Raw genomic sequence first — 26324 nt, 5'->3', positions numbered from 1 at the left:
TTCAACTCTCAGTTATTACCAATTTAAAATTACTAAAAAGGGGTAATTCTGTCTGGGAACCTCTTTCATTCTTGGAGTTATCTCTCACTTTTTTCTGAATCTGTGTCCCATGGGCTTAAACATCAATAAAATAAGTTAATAGGGACATTTTGTGATTACAAGTGGGTAATTGACATTTAATTAATTTTTGTTGTTCTGTGGTTTTGTTTCTTCCTGCTCAATACAGGATTTTGCACTGTAGCCCAGGCTGGCCTCACATTCGTAGACCTCCCTCTGCTTCCTGAGTGCCAGGAGTATTGTGTGTGCCCCACAGTTGGTTTAATTGATCCTTAAGGACTGAAATGTGCTCATATTGAATTAAAGTGACCCTATGCCAAGCCCTAAAATGGATTTAATACTTGCATGCTTTTTGAAATTTTAGAATGAAATTTCAGAAATTGCTCTGGATCAAAAAGGACTTACCAATGACAGAAAAATTGCGTTCATTGATAAAAACAGAGATCTCTACATCACCTCAGTGAAACGATTTGGGAAAGAAGAACAGATAATTAAACTTGGTAAAGTAATTTCCATGCGCTTAAAGTTTTAATTATTATCCATTTTCTTAGATGATCTACTGTGTCCTAAGCAGCTTTAATATTTGAGTGAATGAATGAGTTTTAGTCTCACATTTCTTCACTACTTTGTCACTTGATTTCAATAGCAAATTTAAATTCTGTGGCTAAATCAGTACCAAAACACCTGTTGTTTAAACCAGAATGGTTCTGGATAGAAGATCCAAGTATTTTCATTTTTCATAGCTTTTTAAGTCTGTTCACTTGTTATACAAACAGAAAGTAGAGATAGAGCCATTATATTAATTAGGATCTTTGTCAGATGATTTTAAAGATAGATTTTAATATCTGTTGACACTAATGGACCATGACTGTTCTTTTTAAATTAAGGAACCATGGTCCATACTTTGGCATGGTGTGATACATGCAATATCCTCTGTGGACTTCAAGATACGCGCTTCACAGTCTGGTACTACCCCAATGCCGTTTATGTGGACAGAGACATTCTGCCTAAAACATTGTACGAAAGAGATGCAAGGTAATGTGTTGCTCAGGATCCCATATTGTAAACAAAGTTCTAATTGCCATCTTGTAAAAAGTTTAGTCAGACGCAACTAAATAAATTGCTCAGCTAAAGTGGTTAAATTTTAAGTAATGGACTCAAATGGAAAACAAATCATGAACTATCTACTCATGTTCTATAAATGAGTATAATTTCCAAGGTTTGTGTTATAATGACTCAGGGGAGGTTTTCCACTTTGACTTAGTGATTTTTTTAACCCAGCAGTCTTAAGGTTTTGCAGCAAGATATACTTTGTGACAGCTACCCAGGATACACATTCTCATTGACGAAAAATCCCAATGACATGTCTCCTCAGTGGGATTTCGAGTGATGTTAAAGGTAGATTATACCACAATTGCTGAAAAGCTTTACAAACAAACAAAAACAACACCTAAACATGTCGGGAAACTTATTTCTAAATTCTTTTTTTTTTTTTTTTTTTTGCATCTAGATCAAAGTCACACAGCTAATTTTAGTGGTGGGAAACTAAAAAAGATTTCTTTAAAGTCATAGAGGGGCAGTTTCTTTTTTTTTTTTTAAACAACTTTATTTTACCAAACAAAGATAAATGTACAGATTTTAAACATTTTTTTGCTTAAAATTATACATTTTTGTCAGTACTTTTTTTCAGATTTTAACATAATTTTTATATAAAACTATATGAATATATTTTTTAGTCAGTAGTTGATTTTTTCAAGGTTTGGTTGTATGCCTTGAAAACTTAATAGTTACAATGACCTAAAGTACATGTAAAACAAAATGTAACATGGAAATAGTTAAAGTTTTCTTATTTTGTAAATATATTTTTTGTTTTGTTTTGTTTTCTTTATTTCTTGGACTTCATACAGTCTGTGAGTTGTTTCTGGGGGAGTGCAAGCCTCTGGGGTTAGCATCCCACTATCAGTGACTGCATATTATGTCTGTTCTTTTGTGACTGGGTTATCTCACTCAGGATGATATTCTCTAGATGCAGCCATTTTCTTAAGAATTTGGTTAAGTCATTGTTTCTGGTGGCTGAGTAGTATTCCATTGTGTATATGTACCACAATTTTTGTATCCATTCATCTTCTGAAGGACATCTGGGTTCCTTCCAGCTTCTGGCTATTATAAATAGAGCTGCTATGAACATTGTGGTGCATATATCTTTGTTGTGTATTAAAGTGTCTCTGGGGTATATGCCCAGAAATGGAATAGCTGGGTCTTCAGGTAGTACTATATCCAATTTTCTGAGGTATCGCCAGACTGATTTCCAGAGTGGTTGTATTAGCTTGCAACCCCACCAACAGTGGAGAAGTGTTCCTCTTTCTCCGCAGCCTCGCCAGCATCTGCTGTCATCTGAGTTTTGGATCTTGGTCAATCTGACTGGTGTGAGGTGGAATCTCAGGGTTGTTTTGATTTGCATTTCCCTGATGGCTAAGGATGTGGAGCACTTCCTCAGATGTTTCTCGGCCATTCGGTGTTCCTCAACTGAAAACGTTTTGTTTAGCTCTGTACGCCATTTTTTAATAGGGTTATTTGATTCTCTGGTGTCTAGCTTTTTGAGTTCCTTGTACACCTTGGATATTAGGCCTCTATCTGATGTGGTGTTGGTAAAGATCTTTTCCCATTCTGTTGGTTGCCATTTTGTTTTCTTGACGATGTCCTTAGCCTTACAGAAACTTTGCAATCTCATTAAGTCCCATTTGTTAATCTTTGACCTTAGAGCTTGAGCCATTGGTGTTTTGTTCAGGAAATTTTCTCCTGTGCCTATGTGTTCTAAGGTTTTCCCTACTTTCTCATCTAATAGTTCCAGTGTATCTGGTTCAATGTGAAGATCTTTGATCCACTTACACTTGAGCTTTGTACAAGGAGATAAGAAAGGGTCTATTTTCATTCTTTTGCATGCTGAGTGCCAGTTGGACCAGCACCATTTGTTGAATAGGCTGTCCTTTTTCCATTGAATGTTTACTGCTCCTTTGTCAAAAATCAGGTGACCATATACATGAGGGCTCATTTCTGGATCTTCTATTCTATTCCATTGATCCACATGCCTATTTCTGTACCAGTACCATGCAGTTTTCAGCACAATTGCCTTGTAATATAGCTTGAGGTCAGGGATAGTGATTCCCGCAGATGTTTTTTTGTTGTTGAGGATGGATTTCGCTATTCTAGGTCTTTTGTTATTCCATATGAAATTGCACATTGATCTTTCCAATTCCATGAAGAACTGGGTTATTTCTAAATTCTTAAGAAACGTTTCTTTTTCTTCACACAGCAGTGAGTTAGACTCCTGAGGTCTGAGCAGCACGTTCCATAGTGTATTCTTAGAGTTTAAGTTCACAACTCTAACAAAGCTAGGGAAACACCAAAATAAGGGGTTACCTTTTAAAGTATTTATAAATCAGCCAGATGTGGTGGCACACGAGTTTGATCCCAGTACTCAGGAGGCAGAGGCAGGAGGATCTCCATGAGTTCTAGGCTACCCTGGTGTGCACGGTGAGCTCCAGACCTGGCAGGAGTACGGAGTGAGACCTGGTCAGCAAGACAAGGAAAAGCCGTATTAGCGATTACGGAAAAGGTGTCAGCCTTCTTATCTAACCTTCGTCTGTTTGTGCTACAAGAAGTAACTTTGGAATTGTTTTTAATCCACTTGCTCTTATTTTCAAAAACTATAGCTAAGTTACTTGTTTTCACAGCGTAAGGTTCAAGGAAGATGTTAGTCAGCTTCCTGTTATTATAACAGTAGCTGAGACATACAGCTTTATAAAAAGAAAAGGGATACTTTGGTGAAGGTTTTGGAGCTTCTAGTCCATGATGAACTGGATGATGCCCCCATTGCTTCTAAGTCAGTGGCAGGAGAGGGCGTGTGGCAGCAGAAAGTGGTGGAGCTCACTGTAGCTTACTGCTCACTCTAGGCTGGGGGGACGAGTGGAGGGAACGGGCTCCTAGGACAGCCCCCTGGCCTGCGTCCTGCCTCTGAGCTCAGCTCTTACAGACCCTTTTGGGGAACAAGCTGCTACCACAGGGTTCAAACGGTAACAAAAGCTCACTGTGGATGCCCGGAGGGGAGCAATCAAATATGGAGTAACTTTAGCCACTTTACATTATTGATATACTTTGTTTCAAGTGCATATTTATTTACACGTTATTTTGAAATGTTTATTTGAATATACATTTTGTTTAGAGTTAAATGGTGGGTGCCAGTTTTGAAATTATATATGTTAGAGTCATTTCCCAAATTTAATACATATAAAAAATCTGTAGAATGTAGCTTTAAGTTTTCCTTGTTTGTTTTCAACAGTGAATACAGTAAAAACCCACATATAGTGAGTTTTGTTGGCAATCAGGTAACTATAAGAAGAGCTGATGGCTCCCTGGTACACGTCAGCATATCACCGTACCCCGCTATTCTCCATGAATATGTGAGCAGCTCAAAATGGGAAGATGCAGTCAGGCTTTGCCGCTTTGTTAAGGTATGTTACATACTGTGCACAAACTGTGCTAGTCTCCCGCTTGAGAGATGAGTAATGTTAACACGTCAGGGTTAAGGCGAGAGTGAGCAGGACCGTGCCTTCTGCTGCACACTTGCACAGCTGCTGGGACACAGATGTCCTTTGAAGAAGCACTTTCCTACACTGGCACGTGGAGTCGTCTGGTGGGTCTTTTCTAGAAGTCAGTTGTACCCTCACAGACCTGCTCCATCTGAGTGGAGGCTGAGTTACACATCTCAGCGTCCTCAGGTTTTCTCTTGCATAGCTAAGATTAAGAATCTTTGTTTTGGGTTGGCATTTCCTAACTGCTTGAGCACAGCCCCTTTTATTAGTTGTTGGGTAGCATCCGTGGAATGCATATTTGTGGACTGGCGTGGAGATGTTTTTCTTTACAGTGGCTTATTGGTGGCATTGTGTGAGAACCTTGCCACCTCTTATTCCTTGTAAGTTATATTCCTTGCCACTTCTTAAAAAAATAATTGGTAACTCATCCTGAGTTGTAAAGAAAAGAAACCCTTAATAACTAGAACTATAATTTTTTAGAAAATTTTATTCAAAAGAAGTATTCTGTCTGATGGTAATGTTTTTAAGTGGAGACTTAATTTTTTTGTTTCATTGTTTTGTTTTGGTTTTAGTTTTGGTGTGTGTGTGTGTGTGTGTGTGTGTGTGTGTGTGTGTGTGTGTGTGTATGTGTGTAAGGTTCTTACTATGTATCCCTTGCTGTCCTTGAACTTGCTGTGTACACCAGAATGGCTTTGAACTCACAGAGATCTGCCTGCCTCTACCTAGTGAGTGCTGAGATTTATAAGTGTGCTACCATACTTAGCTTCTATGTAACTTATTTTATATCAGTTTCTTTTGGTGCCATATTTCATAATTTTTATTTGTAAATTAATTACTGAGCCAGATTATCATTAGAATGTAAACCACTGCTTAAAACAATACATTATGAATCATAATGTAAATATCTGATGTGCAAGATATCTGAAATGCAACCCTCAAGGGGGTCATGGCCTATAGGTTGAGAACTGCTGGTTTATAGATAGTTCGGCTACCTACTTAAGATAATGTTTTTCATATTTCTCTTAGGAACAAAGCATGTGGGCTTGCCTAGCAGCCATGGCAGTTGCGAATCGAGACATGGTTACTGCAGAAGTAGCCTATGCAGCAGTTGGGGAAGTGAGTAAATCAGATTATGGGACGCACAATAGTTCTTTTCCTTAGCATGGTTTATTATATTTTAGTCATTGCTGACTTGTGACAGACATATTTTGCTACCTCTTTCTAGATTGATAAAGTTCGGTACATCAATGCTATAAAAGATCTTCCATCTAGAGAGTCAAAAATGGCCCACATACTAATGTTTAGTGGGAACATCCAGGAGGCTGAAACAGTACTTCTCCAGGCTGGCCTCGTTTATCAAGCAATACAGATCAACATTAATCTCTATAACTGGGAAAGGTAATAAGAACCCTTCCACAGTCCCAGGACCCTTTAACCTTCATGTATTCTTTTGTGTGCAACTTAGACAATTATATTTTCTAGTATATTTAATATTTTCTAATGCTACAAACAAATCTGTTCTTTTTAGATCTGTGCGTGTCCTGTCTGGTGAGTCGTAGTGTCTTCAAGCTTGACACTGTTATTTGTGGAAATGTATGATTTTTCTAAACTGGAAATTGATAAGAAGTTGGGGTCTGAAAAAGAAAAGAGTCTTAAGATGCCTCCCAAGTTTATAATTTTGGTGCTACAGAAGTGGTACTAATATATTTGGGATGGAAGATTGTCCTGTGTTAGCCACGTTGACTTTGAAAGGCCTGTTATGAGCTAGGTAGTGATAGTCAGGAATGGGCTTGAACTCACAAGACTAGGAGGAGATGTGTAGGAGTAGCCAGTGCAGCAGCGGGGGCAGGAGTAGGAGCTTGGACTGGAGAGGTGGGCAGATCCCGTCTGTCAGCCAGTGAGAGGAAGAGCCAGGGCTGGAGAGAGTACTGAGGAGGAATGAGCCGTACAGTAAGGTGCTCAGAAGCATCCTTCAGTCCACTGAGCTTCATGGGCTTCTCTGTGACACACTAAGTGCCACCTATGTCACTCTATGTCTCAGAAATTATGTATATGTCCAAAATGTCTTTTATGGACTTAGCTTTTCTCTGGACTTGAAAATGACATCCTTTTCTTTTATTGAAAATAGATTATTTTCTCAAATAGTAAAACCTGGTTATGGTTTTCTAACCCTAACTCCCCCCAGTCCCTCTGTGCCTCCTCTCTGGACCCACTCCTTCCTGTCTTTCATTAGAAAAGAGCAGGCTTCTGAGAGATAGGTATGGTTTTATCTCACTATTTTACTTTGTTACCTTTTACTACTATTTCTTAGAAACCTGTTCTTTCCTAATGCTAAAGTATTAATTTTTGTTTTATCTTACTATATTTTATTTTGCTGTATTTTACTATTACACTTCAGAATTGGACAAAACAAACAAACAGAGCTCAAGAGAAGACACAAGAAACAGAGACCCCGTCATTCTCACACTCGGGAACCCCATAGAGTCACTGACTGGAGCCGTGCTGTGTGTGCAGAGGACCCGTGTGTGCTGCTTCAGTTCTGTGACTTCACACGGCTTTCATCCGTTTGTTTAGTGGGCCTTGTGGTCTTGGCTCCTCCATACCCCCGTCTCTTAAACTCTTTTTCCCCTCTTGGGGTGCCATGAGCTCTGTGAAAGGATTTAGTGAGACACCCCATTTAGAGCTGAGTGTCCAAGGTCTCACTCTCTACATAATGTCTGGCTGTGTCTGTATTTGCACCCCACTGGTGAGGAGGAAGCCCCCCTGATGACGGCCGTACACGGCACACAGAATGTCATTTGAGGTCATTTTATCACTATTTTTTTTTTCTTTTTATAGACCAATATTATTTGGTTTTACCCTCGGTCTCTGGGCTATTTAGTCTCTGGTTCTTGGTCACCTAAGCAGTGTCAGGTATGGGTTCTATCTTGTGGAGTGGGCCTTAAGGTCAAATCAGCTATGGGTTGGCCACGCCCAAAGCTTTTGCCACCATTGTCCTTAACGTATCTTGCAGGTAGGCCACCATTATAGCTCAAATATCTACATATATTTCAACTATTAGAATCCATAACTCTCTCAGACTTCAATTTCTGTAGCTGTCCCTTCTTCGCCTTTGCCTTGAATAGAAGCAGTAAAATGTATTTTGTTAATCTTGTGATTAATTTATCACAATCTGTTTATACTCTCATGATACAACTATCTGTAAGTTCAGCTGCTCTGTCTTTGTGCTTTATTTACATGAGTTTTTTTTTTTACTGTTGTGTGGTATATAGAAAACCAGGAAAGAGTTTGGTTCTACAAGAATGAATAAATATTGTAAGGATCGGAAAGAGATGGGATAAGAGTAATATTAATAAACTATATTAAATAATAGGACATTACCACTAAAATTATATAAAAATGTGGAAAGCTAGTAATTACAATATTGTATTTTTTTGGTAGGGGACAGTTGAGGTGCTCTGACTATATAGTCTGTGTTTGCCATGAACTCACAACAGCCTTCCTACCTCAGCCTTCTGAGTGTTAAACACATCCAGCTTCAAGTGTTGTTTTTGAGAAAATATGTACATTGATTAATGGCAGTTACTGCAGTTCATGTAATACTGAACATATTAATGTAACAAAATTTGTAGTGGTCTTTATCTTGTAAACTTACATTCTAGGTGGGAATTGCATTTTATATCACGGATAATGGTAAATAGAAAGAGACCTAGAATTTGAGCCTGGATCTTTTAATGTAGCAGAGAAACTGAATATCACCAAGCAATTAGGTGATAAATTAGGTCCTGTAGTCCAGATAACTGTGCTGTTGCTTTATTCTGTTGGATGCTGAACTTCTTTAATTATTGTCCTTGTAGATATTTATGTCATCTTCCCATTTTAGACAATGTACTCCCGGAAGGACAGAAACATTTTATATACCTCTGTGTAGATCTGTGATGTCTGTGTCTGTTGATGTGTCCCTGCAATACTTTGTCATTTTGCAGTGTTCTGATGCTAGAGCCAACCTAGAGTTGGTGAGTACGTGCCCTAGCAAGACGGTAGAAAGATGTGTCTGTGATGTTCCATAGCATCCTCTGAACCAGCCTTGACCTACTTGAAACTGTCTTCTCCTCTGACAACACAGCTTTTAAATGTTTATTCTCTTTGCCTATGTGTTTCTGAACATCTTCGTGTGATTGGGTTGCTGTGGTTTTGTTTTGTTTTTATCTTCTTTGTTACTTTTCTATCTTATAAAAATCTTAGGTGCGAAGCTTATGCCACATGTCCATACTAATTCCTTGCTGTTGATTTCAAGTTTCCCTATAGATTCCTCACTGCTCACATACCCCTCACACCAAGTCTCAGCGCCAGCCTTGCTTGAAGATGGTTAAATATTGGAGAGATGAAAAAGAAGAGGGGGGAAAAGAGTGAATCTTGGGTGTTCTTCCAGTTCTCTCTGTCTTTGCCTTTCCTCTGCTTCTTGACTTCATCTAACTATTCCCAGTTTGTTAGTGATGGGAGGTCTCTAAAGCTACCTTACAAGTTAAATAAAGGTCCAGGACATTGCTCCAGGATCCCGATTACCTCCTACACGCTGTAGAGATGTAAGCAAACATCTCATTGAGTGCTGTGTCCTGCCTGCAGTTACACCTCTGTCTACTTAACAGCGCCATTGTGTAGCATATGTGTTTGCATTTGGATTTCCTCTGTTTCCTTTCAGAGGTTCTGATATCAGGCCTCAGACCTCTAGGCAAGAATATGTAAGCATATATTATCCTGGGGTAATACCTTATTATCTCTTCACTTGTAGGAAGCTGGAAAGCTGGAGGTTACTGTTGGCATTTTCCTTAGCCTCTGTCTATCTTAACTGCTCCCCGTCCCCAACCTCACCCAGTGTTTCTAACACTTCATAGTAGCCCCTTGTCTAAACTGATCAGAGTTCTCCAGTGTGATGTCACCACTAATCTCCTTACTCGAACATGTCCCTTTCCTACTCATTCTGGACACTATAATCAGTGGAACTCTCACCACGTGATCTTTACCTCCGCCTCATTTAAATGGAACCTAAAGTTCCTCATTGCTTATTGTACAAGTCAAACCGTGGAAAGGAAGTAATTGTACCTGCCAAGAAACTTTGAAGAGAATGTTGTCACCATCTCCACATTCTACAGATATTTTTGAATCCATGTAGAATACTTATTCCTGTTGCATATTCATTTATTCAACATATTTATTGAGTCTACTACCATAGGTATATATAGATATTTCAGAGAGATCTTCAAAAAAAATTAACCTCTTTGGCTAAATGTGTTGCAAGAAGAGTTGGGTGATCAGGCGTGGGAGCTTCAGAGTCAGGCTTGATTCACTTCATAGTCCACACTTCCTAGCTATGGACAGATTGCTGAGGCTCTGTGCGTGTTAGCTCCCATATATTTAAGATGGTGAAACAGCCTCAGGATTTATTATCAAAATTGAACTAAGTATATCTGAAAACATCTTAGCAAACTTTGTGACAGTTAATAAGTCTTTACAAAGTAGTGTTATTAGTCATGTGTTATGTATTTGTTGTGTACCACCAACAGACTGTAGGCACTGTGAACGGTGGGATGAACAACCCCCAAAAGGTCTGTGGCAGTGATTTTAATTGTAAAACTCTTAATTGGCATGGCTAATATGAAAGGTCTAAGTAGGTAGGATATGTATTGTATATATCCTATATAGAGGATATGTATACAGACACACATATACACGTATGTATGTATTTGTATACTTAGATATGGTAGAATAGTATATAAATTAGGAAACTCTAGATTGTTCTGAAGCTGTTCATATTTTAATGTTAATTCCACTTCCCCAAGAAGGGCTGCCTAGGCACGTACTCATGAGGTGACTTCATTGCAACCTTCCCATTTTAATTAGTAAAGTAAAGGAGAGCCAGTGACTGGGTAAGGGAGGTGGAGAGAGAGAGTCAGGGAAGAGAAGACCAAAGAGGAGGAAGGAGAGGAAACTCCAAGATGGAGATCCAGAAGAATGAACTAGATCCAGGTGGGTTTAATTGGTGTTAAATAACTATGAACATTTAAGGATTTTATAGGTCTAATATCTCATATAGAAGGTAAGTTTGTATCTGTGTATTTGATGTGATCTTGTTGTGTAGAGGGTTTGTGGGTTGAGAATTGAATATATAAACCTGTATGAAAAGCTATCAGGCTGTAGAGTTGTGTTTGTGTTGAGACTTGGGGTAAAGAAACACCCCGGGATGAAGGCAGTAAGCAGGCGGTGTAAACCACCAGGGAAAAGAGGTCAGTGGACAGAGTGAGATCGCAGGGCTGATAATGAGATAAACCATTATTTATTTATTCATTTATTCTCTTTCAACTTTATTTTTAAAAAGAGGGAGACATCTACAGATTTTTAAAGGTATTTTGGCATAAAGCTATATGAATATATGTTTGTCAGGACTTAATTCTTTTAGAAGTTTGATAGTATTTAATTAAAATCTACTAGTTACCATAAGCATAAAGAACATATAGAACAAAACGTAACATGGAAACAGTCAGAGTTTTCTTGGTGTGTATAGATTAAACATAATGATTTTGAATACCAAAAAATGCCACAAGGCTATCTTCTTAGCTCTTGGATTATTAATGATTTAAGGTCCAGGTGTACCACACTCTGAGAGGGTGCTATACACTTATTTTTTTTTCTAAGAAGGACTGAGGCTTTCACTTTTTGACCTTTGATTTTCTTGAGCTTCATATAGCCTGTGAGTTGTTTCTGGGGTGTTGAGAGCTTTCTGTGGTTAGTATCCAATTATCAGTGACTGCATATTATGTCTGTTCTTTTGTGACTGGGTTATCTCACTCAGGATGATATTCTCTAGATGCAGCCATTTTCTTAAGAATTTTGTTAAGTCATTGTGTCTGATAGCTGAGTAGTACTCCATTGTGTAAATATACCACATGTATCCATTCATCTACTGAAGGACACCTGGGTTCTTTCCAGCTTCTGGCTATTATAAATAGAGCTGCTATGAACATTGTGGTGCATGTGCCCTTATTGTATGTTGGAGCATTCATTTTTATTTTTTACTATTTACTGCAACAAAAAACATGTATCTTCACATATAGGATAAGTGATAACATGGTTGATTAGTTCATAGATTTGCGTGTCTGTGTAGCTGATGATGGTCCTCATTAATTTCTGTTACTGAAGTACCCTGACCAAGAAGCCACTTAGGGGAGAAAACAGTGGTGCATGTGTGCATGTGTTTAGAGAAAGGGGTTTATTGCCTTACATTTCCAAGTTCTAATTCATTGTTTTGGGAAGTTAAGCTATTGTATCCACAGTTAAGAACATATAGCATAGACACCCTTGCTTACTTGCTCGCTGCTGTTCCTACTCAACCAGCTTTCTTCACCTTCCTGCAACTCAGGGCCCAGCCCATAAAATGATGCTGCACATATTCAGGGTCAGTATTCTACCTTAACTAACAAGTAAGAAAATGCCTGACAGAAATGCCCATGGCTGACCTAATTAAGACTCTTTTGGGGGTGATTCTAGCTTGTGTCAGGTTGACAGCTAAATAAAGCACAGGAATCTTTTCAAAAGGATCTTTTTACTTCATATATTTCTAATTTTTCTTGGGACTGGGCAGGTGGTCATTCTCCCAAATAAAGGTTTTCATAGTTGAGATATACTATCAAGTGATGACTTACAAATATGTAAGTATTGTGTTTATGAAAGGAAAGGGTGCTAGGGCTTAATATGTATTCCTGCACCTTTAGCAGCAGAAAAAAGGCCCACACTCTCATACTGTGCAGGCCAAAGCTACACTTCCTGGTGGGGAGTATGAAGTCATGGCTATTCTGTATAAAAATCTTCACTGTTAGATTTAAATCACCTTTGTCAAGGCCCTGAAGCCCTACAGGGAGTGTGATTTACAGATGTAAAATTCAGAGGAGTTCCCTGTCTCCGAGGAATTCAAAATTCCCCAATATAAAAACTACCAAGATTATAAAAGGAGAATCCCTTAAGAAACTGTCAGTCAGTAGAGTGTGAGGCTGTGGTAACGAAGAGCGATGAGCGCTCACAGAGAAGAGCACTCAGCTGGGGGTGCTTGCACTTCAGATTCCAAACACCCACAGAAAAGCCTGTGATCACAGTGCTGGAGGAGGTGGAGACAGAGGGCCTCCCTCTTTAAAAAGTAAGATATAGTGACAGGTGAGTGCTCAGACCTAACCAGGTATTTATAACAGCTTCCCTGTAAGGCCTGGGGAACATCTCAGAAGAGGCAGCAGAAAGAATGTAAGAACCCGAAGATGGAGACCTGCTTCTAAATGTGCTCGTCTGGGCACGACAGTCACTGTAGTCTTGAGCTCAGCAGCTGTGGTTACCTGCTCAGAGCTTACCCTGTCAGCAATCAGTTGCTCTAACATGGGTTACTGATAAGGTCTGGGATATGAAGACTCGTTGAATAATGTTCTACCATGGTAACACAGAGGACCCTGTTTGAACTAAGTAGGTCACTTAACATACACATAGAGACATGAATGTGGGAAAGAGATTTATAAGGATGGATAACAGTGATGGGGAGGGAGATGAGTGAGAGATGGGAATAACAAGAATGCATTTTATACATATATAAAAGTGTCAAGCAAATTTAATTAATTATGGAAAACATTTTCAAAAAGTAAAGTGGAAACCAATTGAAGACAGCACCCAGCATCATCTTTTGGCTTACACACAAACAACACACACATACACAAACACACACACACACACACACACACACACACACACAAGACTGCTTTTGGAGTAGCTTTTGATTGGTAGAATGCTTGCCTAACATACACAAGGGAGAAAAAGAATATTAAGCAAAATCCATTAGGAAGAATCAAAAGGTTGAAAAGACCTTTTCTGGAAAAGCACATAACAATTAGTGTGAGGAACACCGCAGTCGGCCTCAGCAGTGAGCAATGCTTGCACAACTCTTCTACCAGTTACTTTAGGGCACACTACAATTATCACATTTTATCTGTGAAATTTTAAGTGTATATCTCCAAAAGACTTTAGCAGCCATAATATCACAACTATACATAAAAATTATCAACAATTATATCGTCCATTTCTCTGTTATCTAATAGGTGTTTCTATGGTTTGAACCAGCATCCACAAAAGACCCACATTTTGTGATTAGTTGGTAGATTCTTAGGTTCTGTTTCTTTTTGTGTTTGCTTATAATTTTCCCATTGAAGAAATGGGGCCTACAGGAGTTCTAGTATCTCACATTGTTGATTGCATCCGTATGGTGTCTGTCTCCTGAATGAGCTACAGATTTGTCCTAAATCTAGAGCCTTGTAGGGTGAAGTTTAATTGGGCGATAGGGAGAGGGACCATAAGTATTGTAGTTTTTATATTTCCGTAATGACTGGTCACCTGTGGTTTTCTGATGTTAGCAAGTATTGATAACTTATATTGACTGCTCGATATCTTAGTTCTACAACGGCAGAAGGAAGTGCTGAGTACACATTAGATTGCTTTGAGGTCCCTGAACTCTACCTCTGTGTAAAAACTTTAAGAAGGTGATGTCTTTTAACTCATTCACACATTACTCCGCTTGAAGACCACGCACTTCCTGGCTGTGTGCCGGTCTTTCATATATGTATTGAGATGGCCTGCACCCTGGCAGAGCAGAGACTGGAGAGGTAGGTAGTTTGTAGGTGGGTAGTTTATCTGTTTGGTGTCTCCTTTGTACATTGAGTGTTACTGTTCTCTGAGAAACTCAAGTTAGGAGAGGAAAAAATGAAAGCTCCAGGTATACACTAATCCTGTGTATAAGTGTTAATAAAATAATTTCTAATCTGCCAGTTATGTAAAGGGCTTTTGATTTATTCAAGTTATACACAAGATCATATTTGGAAGTTATATCTTTTTATATAACTTCTTCCTATTTAAAATACATGGACTTATTCCAGCCCTAGAATCTAATGTCACATTTGTTTGGTTGCCAAACCATTTTAAAACTAGAGACATACTGTTCCCAAAACCCTTATATAATTTGAAGTAAGTTTCCTCCTAAATATGGTAAAGAAACATTTTTTACCCAGTGTGTATGCATTTAGAGAGTACTTAAAATAGCATATATGTAAATATATGCTATTACTTTTAGCCATCACTCTTCAAATAATTAATGCATGTTTATTGTTACAGTGACAGCAATGTAGAGAATACTCAGGCCTAACCTCTGAACACAGGATTAGATATTATCTTGTCTTTTCTGCATAATTAAATGTATTGATGTTTGCATACCAAATTACTTCCTAGAATTTCTTAAAAGCCCCAATAAGGGTGGCCGCCTGAGTCTTGCTTTCACTTTGGCAGGCAAGATGCCCCAGTCAGCCCATCACTGACTGTAAGGTGCCAGTAGTGTGACTCAGCAGAGTCTCCACTGACACGCAGCTCAGCAAGATCAGAGACTTGGGTAGATGGCTAGACGGAGTAAGGCACCCGGCCCCACTGTTTGTTGGAGCCTCTGCTTGACTCATTGCTCTCAGATTTAACACACAGAATGAGGGAACTCTGGGCCATGGCAGTCAGTGTTTTATTGCTGTGAAGACACACCATGGCACAGCAACTCCTGTAAAAGAAAGTACTTGACTGGGGATTGCTTAAAGTTTCAAGGTTCAGTCCATCTTCATTAAGGCCTGGAACGTGGTGGTACCCAGGCAGCTATGGTGTGGGAGAAGTAACAGAAAGTTCTATATCTAGATCCACAAGCAGCCGTGAGAGCAAGCCACTGGGCCTGGCCTGGGCTCTTGAAACCTCACCCACCCTGAGTGACACACTTACTCTAAAAAGGCCACACCTACTCCAACAAGGCCATACCTCCTAATCCTTTCAGTAACGATACTCCCTGGTGACCAAGCATTCAAATCTATGATCCTTAGGGGGCCATTCTCATTCAAACCATTAGAACAATATATAGCAAATGTTGATGTGTTTTGCAAGAAATCATGTTTCTTCATTTTGGAATGACCATTTTGGTATTGCTGACTTAAATTCATATTTTTATGTTGTCTTCCATTGCATTTTCAATTGTCAATAGATGTAGCATTATCCAAAATACTTTTTAAAAGTTAAATTTACTGTATGTGTGTTTGTGTGTGTCTCAGGGATGGGGAGAGATGGAGTGAGGTAGAGTGCCACAGGCCACAGTGCAAACATGGAGGTTAGAGGGGCAGCTTTGTGGGATTGGTTCTTTTTCTTCACCTTTTTGCTGGTTCCAGGATGGAATACCAGCTGCCGGGTTGGTATGGCCAGTGCCTGCCCTGCCAAGCTATCCTACTGGACCCCAAAGATTCTTTCTGAAGATATTATTTAGTTTGGCTAAAACTGAAGTTACACGTTATAAAATATTAATGTTGTTTTGTCTAAAATAACAGATCTATAATAGTTGGCTCAGATGATTTGTAATGGTCCTATTTATGTTAAGGCATAATAGAAAGTGTGAGAATTAATGTGCTTTAGACTTCTCTGGTGACTGTAACCCATGCCTTAAAGCAGGATGAAGTAAAAAGTGTAGAGACACATGCCCCACCTGGTTTTTCTTGACTCAAGTCCTATTAGTCATGAACAGGATTTTGACTAGGCTGAGACCCTTGTCAAACTTATACAGAAGCCTGGACTGAGATAATCTATTCACCTCCTTGTAGATTATCACTAGGATAAACCTGTTTATTTGGTGTGGTGCTAGTGTTTCCTCCTTCCCCACCCCTCTCTCTGTCTGTCTGTCTGTCTGTCTGTCTGTCTGTCTGTCTTTAAAATAAGAATGCGGGGTAAGCAGAACAGTCCTTTGTCCTATCTCTAACTTCAGAACTCTGTTGTATGGACATAGCAGTATTGACAATATATGACTTTGAAATATTGACAATATGTAACTTCTCAATATTGACAATGTGTAACTTCTCATTATAGGGCACTGGAATTGGCTGTAAAATACAAGACCCATGTTGATACAGTTCTTGCTTATCGTCAAAAGTTTTTGGAGACATTTGGTAAACAGGAAACTAATAAACGGTATTTGCAGTATGCAGAAGGTGTAAGTATTATACAGTGTTTTATAATAATAAGTATACCTTACATAAGACACTTATCTTATGACAGAAGTTGAGTTGTTTATATTCTGATTTTTTTAATAATGTGTATGAGTTCTTATGGTGATCAATTTGTCTTGAGGTTGAGTGTTATTTGATATTTTTAGGTAAAAATGTAGATGTCTAGAAATCTAACTCAGATCTGTTTCCCTCGTTTAGGAAAAACACACACACACATACAAAACACATTACTTCCACCAATGAAACCTTAGCTTATATGTAAAGCATTTTTATTTCACATTATGTACATCTGTTGCTTTGTGCACATGATTGAACCCGCAGAGGACAGAAGAAAGCATCGAATCCCTGGAGTCAGCATTATAGGCAATTGTGAGGGGCTCAGCGTGGGTGCTGGGGACCGCACTTACATCTTCTGCAAGAGTATCAGGTGCCACGGAGCCATCCCTGGCTCAAAATTACATTTTAAATAGCAAAAACTTAGCATCCTTTTCTTCTTTATATGAAATATATAGCAGTTGCTAAAGCTCAGCCAAGCAGTAGGGCTTTCTGGGTGTTTTGTTAACGTAAACAGGCTGCTTTGTAGCAAGCTTCTCTGAATTCCTTTGGTGTTTAGTCTTCTGCTTTTCTTCCTCACAGATGCCATTTGAAGGTTAACAACAAAAAATCACAAAACAGAATTTTAAAAAGAAACAAAAGTTAATTAGAACTTCCTGACCATTGATTTAAAAGTTAACTGTAGGAAAATAGCTTGTGTGGCTGGCATCTCCGTGCTGATGTTCTGGTAGCATTTGGGTCTGTGATCTAGTTATCATCCATATTTCCCTACTATGCTAACATCACAGCCATACATGTCATCTTGGAACTAAGAACTGAATAGATGTGCCCGTAACAGCACGGGAGAGTTCCATTCTCTGCCCCTTCTCCCAGGACACAGGTTAAAGAGAATTTGGCTTTCCTGAAGACAACTCTTAAAAAAGATTGAGTAGTATGTGTACATCTATCCGAGTGCTTGTGGAGGCCAGAAGAGGGTGTTGGAGCCCAGGAGCTGGAGTTGTCACTGTAATCACCTGATGGGAGTGCTGGGAACTGGACTTACCCTCTGCCCGAGCAAGAGCTCTCAACGGTGGAGCTACCCCTCCACCCTGCTGGAGACAGCTTATAATCAGCTCAGAGAGGGCACCGAAAGACAGCTCCCCAGGCCCCACTCATTAGTTTATTCCCAGTTTGTTCCCTTCCCTTGGTTTCCTGTCTCCAGAATAAACTGCTGCTCCTGGTCTCGTCATGGCCGGCGGCCCCTTGTTTGGGAAGGACCGTATCAGCTGGAGTTCTAAGCCACTGCTTTGAGTTGCCTTTCAGTGCGGAGGAAAATTAGACTTCCTGACAGCATCTAAGCTGCTGTAGGGGGACCTTTGGAAGGAACAGAAACTGGAAGAGAGGTGGGGTACATTTGAACAGGAGGGATGCCCGTAGTAGTAGTAACCCAGGTCCCAAGAATGCTGCTGCCTCAAGGCTTCTTTCCTTTCTTGGTTATGTAGTTGCCTCTTTAAACCTTAGTGTCAAGCTTTCAGGGTCATTAACTTCTCTGACCACTAAACTGAAAAACACCTAGAAATTCAGCAAGTAATTAAATGGTCATGTGACTTCCTACTTCACCCCAGGCACTTGCTGTCTTCTGTGCTTTCCCCCTTACCGTGTATGACTGACAGATTTGTCTGTCTCTGTCTTTATTATCTCTCCGTGAAGACAGTGGTTTTTAATGTTTTCATCCATTATTGAACCCTGTACTCAGGTCAAGGCTTGACATAAACAGTGTTAACTATTTGTTGCACAGATAAGGACTGCAAACAGCCGAGTTCCTGGGCCCACGGCTGTAGGTCAGTTACAGAGCCCTGGCCTAGCTTATGTGAGGGATCGGACTTGAGCCCTAGCTTCACGTCAGTTTCTGGTGTAGCTGATGAAGTCATATCACAGTGTCTGGAGACGATCGGAACCCTGGTCAGAAGAGTGGGTGTGGGAGCTCTTGGGGAAGAACCAGAGGAGGAGATGAAGTCTGAAGAGGAGGACTTGACTCTGAAGGCAGTCCTGGAGGAGTCAGGGGTGTAAAGAGGCTAGCCTGAGGCAGAAGGAAAACAGGGTGAGGGCTGTTGGGTTGCTAGTATAAGGGCAGATTCGGTGAATTCGTGGCTGACTGCCACATTGTTCTCAGTTTAATTAGTCAGCTGACCTTTACTAAGAGCAGGCAAGCTGGGTACTAGACAGAGAGCCATTAGACACGACTGTTTAAACGCTCCCATTTGACTAAGATTGACTAGGGATCAAACAGTTAGGCATTCCTTATAGTAGAAAGTAAGGCTGTTGATGTAGAAGTCACTTGACAGTCAGAGAGCAAGCACTCTTATCTAAAACAAACTGTTAAAAATAGTTTTGTGAGGACTAAGTTATCTGTAGGACACTGCCTAAAACTGGATGAACATCAGGTGGAAAGTCATCTGCAGACCAAGTGACGCATTCGTTCGTTCATCTGCGTTCAGCCCGTAGCTCACCGAGGCGAAGGGCTGTCTGCGGGGCAGTGCTGCAGCAGGTGCGGCAGAGTGTACGGGGCAACCAGAGAACCAGTCAGTCCATTTAAGAATGGAAGAGGGCCAAGGCAGTCAGCAAAGTGTGTCTCCCTTTTTATGAATGCTTTGTTAAACACGAAAATGCATGCATCGCCATTTAAAATAATGAGTCGTGGCCCGATTGAAAACCATTCTTTCAATAATCTACTGTTTGTCCTGCTTGGCAGCAGGCTGTCATGTGATTCTTAGTACAGACAATTGTCATCTAGGCTAAAAGAAATTCTATTAATTATTAACCAGCGTATCTTATATATTATAGATAAATATGTACAATTATTTTTAAGGTCACAAAAATATCAACAAATTACTTAATGGAAATTTAGACATAAATTTGGAATAAAAAATAACTAAATGATTTCATCAAATACAAGAAGCACAAAATAGGCATTCAGCTCTTTTAGGACTGGGCTAATCTCGGTTTCTTCAGACGAGTCTGCACAAGCAACATGTGCTGCTTTGGTCCGGTTTTATGCTGTTTACTCAACACCCCTGTGTAAAGAGGTATAAGCCTCTTCATTTCTGACTGAGTCTTAGAGCCTTGGGTTTGTTTCACAGTTTAAACTTAGTCTAGGACCCAGTTCTACCCATGTCTTGCCTCAGAAGACATACATTCCTAAATAACTGATCTCTAACTTTATTTAACAATTGGATTCCTAAAGAAATAAATACTCCTACAGAAATTTCTCATAGAACTCTGGGGCAGAGGAGTCCTTTTCTAATATCAAATCCACTAACCTTAGAAAGAAATGGGCCTAGGCTAGGGTGTGCGTGCCCTTGTGGATAAAAGAGAAACAGATAAAACTCTTGTTACCTCCTGTGTCTCCCAATCGAGCTCGTCATCTACTTCCTCTGATTGCTTTCATCAGTTAGTGACCAAACCCTCCTATCTCTTTAGGGCATAACGGAGCCACCCGTGAAACAACTGTCCCTTGTCTTTCCTTTCAGGCTGGGCTTTAAGATGTCCACCGCAGAGCTGGCGCAAACACACCCAGTTTGCTTCTGTTGGGATCAGAGCTGCTGCTTTGCACTGTCCCTAAGTCCTGTGCAAGCCCTGAGGTTCTGTGCTTTGTTTTCAGTGTACAGCGCTGCTCAGAGTTTTGGTCCTACAAATCTCAGAATGGGTCTTTCTTACACTTTATAACCATTCTCTTGATCTCAAAGGTAGCGTGTGGATTTTCAGCATTACTTCTCATTAACTTCTTCTTAATACCTTCTCTGTCTCTATTCTAGAAGTCAGATACTGTTTTTATTTTCTCTTGGTTACTTTGGGTTAACTGAAAACACAGGATATAAGTACGATTCTCTTTTCCCTTCTGTTGTAGCTCCAAATAGACTGGGAGAAAATCAAAGCCAAAATTGAGATGGAGATTACTAAAGAACGAGACCGATCACCCAGCGGCCAGTCCAGCAAGAATATGGGCTTAAAGTACTAAGTGACATGCTAACCTCTAAACTAGCTCCGACTAACCAAAGATGCGCATGTTTTGTTTGCTTTTTTAAAAAAAGGCATAATTTTAAGACTAGTGGTGTCTCTTGATGGTAGAGCACTTGCCTAGTATGCATGAGGCCCTGGGTTCGGTCCTCAGCACTGTCAAAAGGCATTGTTTCTGAGTGAGTGTATGCACTTTCTGTGTGTTTAATACTTAGGTACATTCAGGAAGATGACGCACAAAATACCTTCTGTAAGTCCATTTATATTTTTCTAGTCTAATAATTAAGAAAGTATTTCTATATGCTTATCTATGCCCGAGGGGTGTTGATTATATTCCAGTTTTTTTTTTTTTTCATTTCTTTATTTCTGGTTCTTCAGTATGAATAGCTATTAATTTTTGTAATAAAGCCTTGAGTTGTTTACAATGTATGTTATTGTTAATTTCTATTCGATATATAAATTATAAAGTATTTCCTATACTTTATAAAACAAAAATACAGGAGGAAGGGTTTGGGGAAAACAAGCAATTCAAGACAGCTGTTGATAGTTCAGATAACTATACCGATGTTGATAGTTCAGATAGCAAAAGCTGGGAACGGCTCCAACGCCCATCCGCTGCAGTAGATAAAACCATGTGGTATCTATTCTTGTGTGGTGGAGTTCCTCATTAAAGGATTGAGCTACGGCGTGTGCGGCACCGTGGGTGGGCCTTGGAGAGTTTACACTAAGTGAGGTAGATGATGTGGCACAGACGTCAGACCTGCAGTGCTTGCCCAAGGCACCTGCAGTAAGCAAGTTCTTCCAGTCAGAAGAGACAAGAGGGGCAGGCACTGGAGCGGGATGAGGGAGTCCTAGAAATGAGCAGTGGTGATGGTTGTTTAACACTGTGGATGTTCTAACCTTTGTCCTCTTAAAAGTTTTTTAAGAAGTTTTTTTTTTTTTCCAGTTCGTTTGTTTTTACTAAATTGACAAAGTGGGCAAATTGCATTTTCTTCATTCCTCCCCTGACTTGAGAATATTTGGGCCTAAGACCTGGAGTCTGAGTTTTCAAAACTCTCCTCACTGGATGAACCTGTGTGGCTGGCTTTAGTGCATCCCCAGTCCCCCAAGCTTTTTAACAGTACACAGACATCCCTCTAAAGTACCCTTGAACCTCCTCTGGAGGGTGCACTGCAGAGTTCATCACCCCATACCCTCCATGGTCATTTCCCACAGGCTTCATTCATAGAAATGTCCTGTAGTTCCCAATATGTACTTTTCCTTTTGTGAAATGTTAGCCTGGTCAATCTTAGTCCAGAGTTAGGATACATGGGAATATTCCATTCATGAAATCTGAGGAATTGACTTACATGTTATACATACATGCTCTCTACATTGTTAAATTTCAATGTGATGTTTTAAAAGAAAAAAAAATGGTTAAAGGGTTAAATTTTGTGTTTAGTATATTTACCATAATAAAAAAGTAAAAAAAAAAAAATGATGAAGTTTGTTTGTGTTCTTTGATATCTTACAATTCAATTCAGTCTTAACACTGCCTACCAGAGTCAGCAATTGACAGCACAGGACCTGGGCTGCCCCCGTCCCCAGGCCGTCTGCACATGTATGACACGGCTGTACATTGGGGGTTCCCGTAAACCCCTCCCTTTCACGTTGGTAATTCAGTAGTTGTCTGTGGAGCTCACAGGATGCTTCACTGAGGGTGTATTCGGAAGGATGAATGGAAGTGCAGACAGGCACACAGGAAGCTCAGAGAGCAGCGCCTGGGGAAGAGGAAGGGCACAGACAAGAGACCATCCGTCTTCCCCACTCGTGAGTTTGTTCAACAGGAAGCATCTCCTTGAGTTTTGCTGTCTTGGGTTTTTTCAATTTTGTTTCTAAAATCAAGGTTTAATTATATGTGCGTAATTGATTAAAACGTTGGAGTTGTTAGAAGAGCTTTCCTCTGGCTCCCAACCTCTGCGTATTCTCCTGCGGTGACTTGTTCTACAACCAGTTAGGACGCAGAGATGAACCTCACCAGATCTCAGCTTTTCAGCTTTTCGATTGTGGGCTCCTCAACCTCCACGAGAAAGAACTCTTTAAATCCATGCATCTTTCAATATTTTGTTATAGCAACTAAGACCCACCCCCACCCCACCCTATCAGATGCTTGGGGGTTTAGATGCAAAGACTTAAATCTTGATATTTTACTCAGGAAGCAACTCTGCTTCCCAGTCTTGCCGTTGCAGCCCTGCTCCTGACCACTGCATTTCCACTTTCATTTCTCTTGCTGTGATCATAGAAGCTTGTAGGATAAAGGGTTCATTTCTCTCACAATCCCAGGTTCTAGCTCATCACTGCGGAACTACAAGGCAGGAACTCCAGGCAGACCTGATTGCTAGTCTACCACTCTGCCAAAAAACTCCCTTCACAACCAGTGCCGTACAGCAGGAACTGTGTAGGGTGTTGCTTACTAGTTGGCCTATATAATTCTGGGATGGTATCACCCACAGTAGGTTGGGCCCTCCTACATCAATTATCTCTTAAGACAACCCCTACAGAGAGAACTACAGACCACTCGGATCAAAGCAGTTTCTCTTGAAGTTCTCTGTTGTACTTGTGTCAAGTTGGCAGTTAAGGCTAACCACAACAGTTAAAGACTAGTCACAGGAGCATCCTTTCTGCCGTGAGAACTGTCATAACAGCATTCTTCTCCATCTCCTCTCTCCCACACCCCATCCTGAGCCAGAAAGAGAGCAGGGATCTGTCAAATGCACACCCTCCATCTGCTTGCTGACACCCTGAAGGCTAGCCCTTAACGCAGTATGTTTCTTGACTTCCTGCAATCAATGATTGTTTAAATTGCATGCTGCTTTCTCATAATTAGGCCTGGCTGTAAGTATCCTTTGGCATAAGTAAGGTGGATTGTGGTTGAATCGGTGTAGTATCTTGTCCTCTGGTATTTGTCCGAGCCTTTTTATATATATTCCTGGATAAATTAAGCTGATTCAGAGTGTCAGTCTTGTCAGGACCCATTTGAAACCCTCCCTCCCTTCCCTCTCCCAGATCTGTCGGCATTGATCAACTCCTCAGCCATTTGTAGGCCTTCTGCTTGGAGACTATGACCTAGACTTCATGTGGGAGGAATTCCTTGATTCTCTTATCTATCTTTCCCCACTTTCTTGTTAATTACCACCATGTTCTTAGGCTTTAGAGGGCCCATGCAAGAAAGCTACGACAGTAGATCTGATGAGGTTTTTCAAACTGTTGGCAGATTCTGTAGCAGTAACGTTTGGTGGGATGCCATGCAGGTGACACCCCTAGTAGCACTGTTTCCCATGTCATGTGACAGACTTGTTCAGTGGATATGATCAGCATAAAAATGAGTCCTACTATCAACACACACTAGCTGCTTCATCAGCGCTTCTGTTGAGCATTTATATGGAGAACTGGAAAGTACCTTCAGCAAAGGCACTTCATGCTTTTCACCAGGATGGCTGTTCCCTCTGGAGTAGTTGCTCACTGTGTGACTGGATCATGTGCAGATGTCTGATTGTGCCATGGTGAGCTCTGTGGACATGAATAATCTTTTAAGGCTAGTATTAGAACTGATTTTGAAAGCAGAGACACAGAAACCTCCACAGTCCATTTGAGATAAAGATTCTTAGCTGGGCCTGCAGAAGCAGGAAATTGTCAAGCCAGCCTGGGCTACATAGCAAGTTCCAGACCAACCTCAGAAACACGGTGAGTTTTTCTGACAAAGCTAAAAGCCAAAACAAAACAGGGATTTCCTGAGCTGCTGATCTAGTACCAGTGCCCACAAAATGAGACAGCACTTTCATTTAATGACTACAGTCTCACTGGTTTCCTGGTTTCACCCTGTTTTTTGTGTGGAGTATCTTCTTCATGGAGAGGCCTTAGCAGTCCCTTTTGCTGTGCCAGGAGAAGTTTTCTTGAGGTAAGTGACCATGCTTGGTTCAGGATCAAGGTTTTGCACCTCCTTACATATCCAAACCTGCTTCCTGTTCTAATGCTGGAATTGCCCCCAGGTCTCAATTGATAAAATTACATTTTACTGTTATCAGCTGGTTGGAGTACAGTTACAGTTTCACATCATGGATGACTTGTTTCCTTCTGTGGTTTCATATGTGCACATTTAACCCCTACTGTCTGGTACCAACAGTGACCGTGTGCTATGGTTTGAAGGTCCTTGGAGGCTTCATGCATTGAAAATTAACCCTCATTGCCAGGAATTTAGAGAATGAAAACCTACCTAGCATTTACAAATGGGGGCTGGGAAGTAGACTAAAATAAAATTATTATCATGGCATCTCAGTGATGGGGATTCCTTCTCAGATGAGGGGCAAAGATGAGATGGCAAACCCGTACATGCTCCTCCCTGTCTTGTACTATGTAATGCTCTATGAGCGGCAGTGTTTGATGCTAAGGTCCTGTTCTCCACTTGGTTCTTGATTGGCCAGTAAAGAAAGTGGGGTTGGGGGGCAATTGCTGGGTGGAAGGTACAGTCTGGACTTCCCAGTCCCAGGAGGAAAAGGAAAAGTTGTAAGGAAGGAGAAGAAGCCAGCAACCAAGTAAGGTCTCAGGAGGAGCTGAGGTCTGTGGCCATTACTACAAGTGGGTGGCCAGGGATGTTTGACAGGAGCTAGGTGGGACCAGCCACTGAAGTTTAGAGCAGGTGAGAGGAGTGGAAATAAAAATATTATTAAGGCACACTTTTCCAGGCAGGAGATAGCCGTACCCAGCAATTGGGTCTTAAGGCAAGCTGAAAAGGAACAGACTGTACGTGTCCTTTGTCCAAGGATTCAAGGGAAGTCGGGTGGGGGATGGTAGTGTAGCCCACTTCCCAGAGCAAAGTTGAGAGCATAAAATAACATGCTACATTCTATATGTCTTAGGGTTCACCCAGCAAGAGGGTCATTGTCAGCCGTGCACCCTGGAGTCTCCAATACTGGGAGCCAAGTAAACCAGGCTGGACTGATGGTTAGCAACAGAAGTGGACTAACATGGTAACCATCCAGAAGGGAAGGCTCTTCTTGCTGTCTGCACTTAGCCTTTCTCTTTGTGGTTGGCATTGTTATAAATCAAAACCATACAAACAAGTCTTGTCATGGCACAAATGTGACCAAACCATAATTTTATGGCACCAGCTGCTGTCCTACAATTCAATTTTGAGATAAATTATCAGTGAATTAGCGTCAGCTCCTGCTAGAGTGATTTTTATGGAACCTACCAAGACACTACTTAGAATCTGAGTTTTAGAGTACAAGATGCAGCTTAACAATAATCCATTGAGAGACATGTTCAAAGGAGTCTGCCAAGTTCAGGGTGGGAGTGGGGCAGGAAATAGGTGTATCCTTGTGGGATCTGCCTGTTGTTTGTACAGCACATCCGTGTATTCAGCACCCAGCCTCGGTGTTCTCAGGTCTTTTCTGATTATTTAGTCAGGCATGTATTACATAGGCATAACTATAGAATCTATTGGCCGCATAAATAAACTCTACCTCCAAACCCATTTTGCCCTCTGGAG

At 40.6% G+C, this 26324-nt stretch overlaps 1 protein-coding gene across 1 annotated transcript in view; it reads left to right on the top strand.

The window, feature by feature from the left end:
- IFT80 (intraflagellar transport 80) overlaps positions 1–21130 on the top strand; it is a 78698-nt gene extending 57568 nt beyond the window's left edge. Inside the window, exons 12-18 of the mRNA XM_080915873.1 lie at positions 422–557; positions 945–1092; positions 4397–4568; positions 5676–5765; positions 5875–6047; positions 16608–16731; positions 20688–21130. Of these exons, the coding sequence (XP_080771999.1) occupies positions 422–557; positions 945–1092; positions 4397–4568; positions 5676–5765; positions 5875–6047; positions 16608–16731; positions 20688–20798 (954 nt within the window). The 3' untranslated portion in view covers positions 20799–21130. The remainder of the gene's footprint in view (positions 1–421; positions 558–944; positions 1093–4396; positions 4569–5675; positions 5766–5874; positions 6048–16607; positions 16732–20687) is intronic.
- Positions 21131–26324: the final 5194 nt, after the last annotated feature.

This window comes from Micromys minutus (assembly GCF_963924665.1).
Source record: "Micromys minutus genome assembly, chromosome: 4".
Lineage (NCBI taxonomy): Eukaryota > Metazoa > Chordata > Mammalia > Rodentia > Muridae > Micromys > Micromys minutus.
The sequence above is the reverse complement of the archived record's forward strand: the minus strand, read 5'-3'. Positions and strand labels throughout refer to the sequence as shown.